Source organism: Corythoichthys intestinalis, chromosome 14, assembly GCF_030265065.1.
Source record: "Corythoichthys intestinalis isolate RoL2023-P3 chromosome 14, ASM3026506v1, whole genome shotgun sequence".
Classification (NCBI taxonomy): Eukaryota; Metazoa; Chordata; class Actinopteri; order Syngnathiformes; family Syngnathidae; genus Corythoichthys; species Corythoichthys intestinalis.
In genome coordinates this window covers 26335110-26341761 of record NC_080408.1, presented here as the reverse complement: position 1 = coordinate 26341761, position 6652 = coordinate 26335110, and the positions used below count along the sequence as shown (strand labels likewise).

The 6652-nt window shown below is 36.4% G+C and overlaps 1 protein-coding gene across 1 annotated transcript; it reads left to right on the top strand.

Annotated features, from left to right (window-relative positions):
* Positions 1 to 16: 16 nt before the first annotated feature.
* atpsckmt (fATP synthase c subunit lysine N-methyltransferase) lies at positions 17 to 6203 on the top strand. The gene is made up of 4 exons (XM_057858261.1): positions 17 to 470; positions 4668 to 4805; positions 4900 to 4950; positions 5058 to 6203. The coding sequence occupies exons 1-4, from the start codon at positions 207 to 209 to the stop codon at positions 5271 to 5273; spliced, it is 669 nt and encodes a 222-aa protein (XP_057714244.1). The 5' UTR covers positions 17 to 206; the 3' UTR covers positions 5274 to 6203.
* The last annotated feature ends 449 nt before the right edge of the window (positions 6204 to 6652 follow it).

Here is a 6652-nt window from a genome sequence, read left to right as displayed (position 1 = left end):
AGTAGGAACAAGAACACGGATGAGGTGGAACCTTTGCCATACAAGATGAACAATCTGGTCGGACATATTATAGCGCTGCAAAGGTAAAAATAGCATTGTAGAACAGTTTCATAGTTGAAAAGTTGACGTGCGTTTTCTACAGTTGAATGACAATGACCGCTTGGCGTGCATTTTGATTTTGGTCATTCATTTCCCAAAAGCCCGCCATGTCTAAAGAGGCGCTTCTTACGGAGCAATCTATTACAAACGACAGTACAAACAAAAGTCGACTGGGTCTCATAGTAACCGGCTTAGTAGGAGGCTCGCTTGTTGCCCTCTACGCTGTGGCTACGCCGTTTGTTGCTCCCGCATTGAGAAAAATCTGCCTCCCGTTTGTCCCTGCCACCACGACGCAAGTGGAGAATGTCCTCAATGCACTGCGAGCCAGGTCAGGAACCCTGGTGGACATTGGAAGTGGAGATGGAAGAATAGTAAGTACGCAACAGTAATTTGTGTCGTGCATTTTGTGGAGGAAAGATAAAACATTAGTGCAGATTCTCATTTTGCCATTAGTAACCAATATAATTACTGTTATTATCAGGGGTGAAAGTGGCTAGAATTTCTTGCCGGAACTCCCCGACGTGAATGTCGCCACGGAGCCAGAAATTTTATTTATTTATTTATTCATTTATTATTATTATTTTTTCTTTCATTTGCGGGGGGTGGGGAGTCAAACCTCTTAAACTACTGAAATGCAAAGAAAACTGTTTTAGCACAGTTATTTCTATAACACATACAAAAACTGATTTTCATTCAAAATTGTATTTTTTCAATGATTTGCAAATAAAAGTTAACAAAAACTGCAATAACCCCAACCTGCATCTCCTAATTTTTTATTTTTCCTCATTTCCTCACATACTAAATGCCAAATCTCAATACTACTGAAGAACATAGGATGTATATTAAAATTGAAGTTCATGTAAACATTTACTTTTTTTTTTTTTTTTAAATAATTAAGATATAGGTAACATACATTCAGAAAAATAAGTACAAACGACTTATATTTTGCAGAGTTAATTGAATATATTTTGAAGATTGAGCAAACATTGACTTTTTTAAATCATAAGGAAATGAATAAGCAGCCTAACATAAACATAAGTGCACATTGACAGCTAAGATATTCTGAACCTCCCCATCAGAGCAAATAAAACTAAATATGATAAATAAGCTTCAACTCTTTCGCTGCTCTTAAAGATTTTATCCATTTTATGTTGCATTGCCCTTTTTTTTGTCGCATCAATTTTTCTTGCTGTTCGAGAAAACATCCACATTTGAACCAATCAGAGCTAACTATCTCTGCTGATCACATGTCGGTATGTCAGCCAATTGAACGGATAAATGAGTCCAGGCGTTTTGCTTTGCTGGGTGCATTCGCACATTGACGTGACTCTTTATCGTCAGACTCAGATAACTGCAGCAGCTGGGGAAACCTCCATGAAATTAATGTGGAATAAAATAAATAATAAATATTGGTGGAAACGAATTACGCTACACAAGCACTTTATTATGCTTGCTGTTAAAACTTGTGTAGGTAAATCTGAATCTAGATTGTTTTCTTGTGTTCTTGTGTTGTTTTCTTCTTGGAGATGAAATGCATGTGTGGCAGCTTAGCATTTTTTTTTTTACATAGCGTTTTGACAGTTGCCGTCATATTTTCGGAATCAAGGCACCGTGTACCGAAACAGCATTCCGGCCCTGAATCTTATACCGGAACTGCGTTTTGGCCCTGAATCTTATACCGGAACTGCGTTCCTGACTCTTCTGGCCCACTTTCACCCCTGGTTATTATACTATAAGACACCAAATCAGTTTCTTCTGTAAGTTGTGCAAACCGAAAATAGTACTTTTCCAAAGCTGGAAGTGAATGAGTTTAAATACACTTCCAATTTGTTTAGGTTAACCAAAGGCATCATGAGTGTTTCGCCAAAATTCATCCTAAACATAATAATAAAATGGATTTATGTTTGGTTTATATGTTATTGGATTGGGGGTAGGCATGTGCCGGTATGAGATTCTGACGGTATGATAACGTTAAGCGAAAATATCACGGTTTCACGGTATTACAATTACAGCTCTAAAATGTGTTACTTTGAAATATCTGGGTTTAAAAAAATTAAAAACTTTTTTTCCTCTGATCAGGATTTTTATTTTTCAAAAACATTAGCAAGCTGAAACATAAGTATAATGTTAAGTATATATATATATATATATATATATATATATTTTTTTTTTAAATAACAAAAAGTAACATATTCTAAATAAAAATAAATGACAGTAGGTATGGATTATTTTAGTAGTTGGTTAATCGATGAACTAGTTAGTTCGAATAATGGAGTAATCGGCTAAGGAACATGAAAAATTAAAATACCTGAGCGGAGCCTCAAACGGTATAAATAAATAAGGATCTATGGCCAATTGGCTAATTTACATGACAAACGTCTGCTAGCCTAAATGCTATAAAACTTTTTTTTTTAACAATGCTCTTAAGAAATGGTTCAGACATACCCCCCCCCCCCCCCCAAAAAAACCGGCTAAATATACCTATAAACTAAATTACGAATGCATTAACAAAACATTAGCTCAAACAAAAACTTGGCTTATGTTGGTCTTAACATGGAGCAGCTGGATTCAGTCATATGAAATGAGGCAGACTAGATGGCTGTGTATCCACCCAACTCAATAAAACTAAATGCAAACACTTTCAAAATAAACCATTACAACACCACTTTGATTAAACGAATACTCGAAGCAGCAAAATTTAATTCAAATCCCTTTTTCTAACCGAATCCTCGAGTTAATCGATTAATCGTTGCAGCACTAAATGACAGTATTTACTAACCTTTAATTTTGTATAAATGCAAAATCACATTGGAGGTATTGCCTCCTTGGCAGCCAGTGTTGTTAATAACGGTGTACAATATAACGGCGTTATTTTTTTCAGTAGTGAGTAATCTAATTAATTACTTTTCTCATCTTGGCAACGCCGTTACCGTTACTGAGGCGGGAAAGGCGTGCGTTACTATGCGTTACTAAGCTGGTTGAATGAAAAACATGAGAGACGAGACGAGAGAGCACAGCAGGAGTAGGGAAGACGCCGTTGCAAACGCGATGCTAGGTGGCTCCAATAATACCTGACTGTAGCCTACAAACTACGCCCACATGATACGGTAGATATAACATATTATAGAACTAGATGCAAATGATAGACAAGGCTGCATTGGCAACATGTTTTAAGGACTACATGCGTTAGTAAACAGCGGCCATCTTAAAGCAGTAGACCTCTCAGGAAGGCTCTGTTGTAGAGATCCTTCCTAGCGAACCTACTTTTTTATTTATTTATTTATTTATTTATTTATTTATCTAAAATGGTCCTAAATCGGCAAAATCTTGACTTAAAATCTATCTTTAAATTATGAAACAGTTTTAAAACTTACACATGTTGAAAGTAGACAGAAGGGAACTAATGCAATAGCGGGAGCAATTTTAACAACTTTAACGGTTGATTCACAACTTTAAATGAGTTCCACACATAGCAAACGTTACTATCTAGTTATCGCAATACCCTTGTGTCTAGTTAAATTGAAGGTAAAGAATTGGGCTAGGGCCAATTGTCCCAAAAACCCTTTAAACCTCACATTGTGTGACCCCTTTTTTTTTTTTTTTTTTTTTTGGAGAAAAAAAAATAAAACATGAAAATTATCACTAGTTACTTTGCCAAGTAACTAATTACTCTTAAATTCAGGTAACTGAGTTACTAACACAATTGCTTTTTGGGAGAAGTAATTTGTAACTGTAATTAATTACTTTTTTTAAAGTAAAATTCACAACACTGTTGGCAGCCACCCTCTGCAAACAGGTTTTAAATCAAAAATCAATTTATAATCGAATCGTAGCCTCTGAATCTTAATCGTAATTGAATTGTTAGGTGCCCAAAGATTCCCACCTCTAGCTAAAACCTTAGAGACGGTATGACAGAAAATTTTTGTGGTTTTGAAACCTTGATGTTTTCATTTCACGGTATACGTAGGAAAGCGGTAATCGGAACATGCCTAATTGGGAGGATCATGTTGCATAGTTCTTAAATACATATTATTACGTAACATTAACATACGTAATATTTATTTAATTAAATACATATATATATATATTAGGGATGTCCCCGATTCGATCACCTGATCGGAAATCTGGCCGATGGGGCCATTTTTCAGAGTTCAGAATCGGGTGAAAAGGACAAGGTTTTTAACTAAAAAAAAAATATATATATATATATATATATAAATATATATGTGTGTATACAGTATTTAAAAAAAAATTAAGGGCCAAAAAGTAACAAAAGAATCCAGCAATACAATGGCATTGCCAAAAGAAAAATAATTTTTAAAAAAAGAAAAAAGAAATATACGTTTTATACTCAGCAACAATCCCGGAAAGAGCGAAAGAGGAAGTACTGTAACTTTTGATCCAAAAAAAAAAATAAAAATTCGGTATCGGATCGTGACTCTGTATCGGCAGATTCTCAAAATCAGGTGACTTGAATTCGGGTGCAAAAATATACGATCGTGACATCCCTAATATATGTATATGTGTGTGCATAATTTAAATCCTTCTTGTTTATACTTATTTTATAGGTGATAGCTGCAGCAAGACATGGATTTTTGGCATCAGGTTTTGAATTAAATCCCTGGCTGGTGTGGTATTCTCGCTATAAAGCCTGGAGAGAGGGAGTCCACCACTCGACCTCGTTCCATATCTCTAATTTATGGAAGGTCAGTGTGTCATCTGATGTAATCTGGAATTGTTAGACACACATCAAACTAATCAGAACAGTCACATCCATTTATTTTACTGATTCTATTCTAGGTTAGCTTTGCACAGTACTCCAATGTTGTCATTTTTGGTGTCCCTCAAATGGTAAGTTTTGATTTATCATAGAATGTCCTATTTGTTCTTTTAAATAATCATCAAAAATGCAATTGTAGAGTTCTAAAGGTAACACCCAAACATGTTCATGGTTACAGATGGACCAATTAGAGCTGAAGCTCGAAAGCGAGTTATCAAGCTCTGCTAAGGTGGTGGCCTGCCGATTCCCCTTCCCCAACTGGGTTCCCGAATATACTGCCGGGGAAGGGTGCGACACAGTGTGGGTGTACAACGGCCAATCATTTAAATCACGCATGCAGCACAGTGTGGTGAAGAAGACAACATCAGATCATGGGGAACAATACTGTATATGAAAAGGGAATAGCCAGCAGCTGCCAAAAGATGGTACAATGTTTTCATGTAATAAATCATTTTTCAAAAATGTATTTCGTTGAAGTGGAATAAAGGTGTTTAATAGGTTAACAAGTGTGCTACCAAAGGCTGAAAGTTGTGATATGTAGCACGCATGCCCTCTACTGGCTAACCTACAGGGACTAATATGTCCTCAATTAATTAGCCCAGATGCAAAAAAAATAGGGCCTGGAGGATCAACGCGTATACATCCCTAGAATAAACTTACCAAATAGTGATTTGTCCATGAACAACGGAGGAATACAGTAGATAAAACTTGAAAGTCTACACAACCCCAAACAGCAATGTACACTGCTGGCCAAAAGTATTGGCACCCCTGCAATTCTGTCAGATAATGCTCAATTTATCCCAGAAAATGATTGCAATTACAATTTACAAATGCTTTGGTACCCCTCATGGGTTGAGCCTTCAGGGGTCATGGATATTCCAGCAGGACAATGACCCAAAACACACTTCAAAAAGCACTAGAAAATTGTTTGAGAGAAAGCTCTGGAGACTTCTAAAGTGGCCAGCAATGAGTCCAGACCTGAATACCATAGAACACCTGTGGAGAGATCTGAAAATAGCAGTTTGGAGAAGGCACCCTTCAAATCTCAGAGACCTGGAGCAGTTGGCCAAAGAAGAATGGTCTAAAATTCCAGCAGAGCATTGTAAGAATCTCATTGATGGATACCGGTGCGATGGTTCGCAGTTGTCTAAAGGTTGTGCTACCAAGTATTCGCCTGAGGGTGCCAATACTTTTGTCCGGCCCTTTTTTGGAGTTTTGTGTAAAAGGATTCTTTCTTTTTTTTTTTTTTTTTTCATTCTCTTTTCTGTTTTTTCATTGCAAGCAAAATAAATGAAGATATTACTACCAAAGCATTTGTAATTGCAATCATTTTCTGGGAGAAATTGAGCATTATCTGACAGAATTGCAAGGGTGCCAATACTTTTGGCCAGCAGTATATGCCACAACTTGACAGGGCTTTGGCCTTTTAAAAAAACAAACAAAAAAAAAGCTCAGGTCCCAACTTTTCATGTATCCATTCTATTTTTCTTTATAAGTGTCACTGGTGAACTAGCCTATACCAGATGACTTTTAATGAGGAGCAGGCTGTACCAGGCAATTGTAGAGAACATCATACATAGACAACATTTCAAGTCAAGCCAAATTTATGTTTTACACACTTTGCTAATCATACAGTCAATGTATTGTCCTCTTGGCATGATGTTTTATATCAAATCATTGGCTGCCGTTGATGACCATAAATGTCTAATCCATTTTAACTGGTAGGGCTGGCAGCGATCATTCGCTGCGAGCTTCTATCAGTTAAAATAAATT

Coding starts and splice junctions, on each gene's coding strand:
- atpsckmt (XM_057858261.1), top strand. CDS start 207: ATGTCTAAAGAGGCGCTTCTTACGGAGCAATCTATTACAAACGACAGT. Junction 471..4,667: donor GAAGTGGAGATGGAAGAATA/GTAAGTACGCAA, acceptor CTTATTTTATAG/GTGATAGCTGCAGCAAGACA. Junction 4,951..5,057: donor TTTTTGGTGTCCCTCAAATG/GTAAGTTTTGAT, acceptor TCATGGTTACAG/ATGGACCAATTAGAGCTGAA.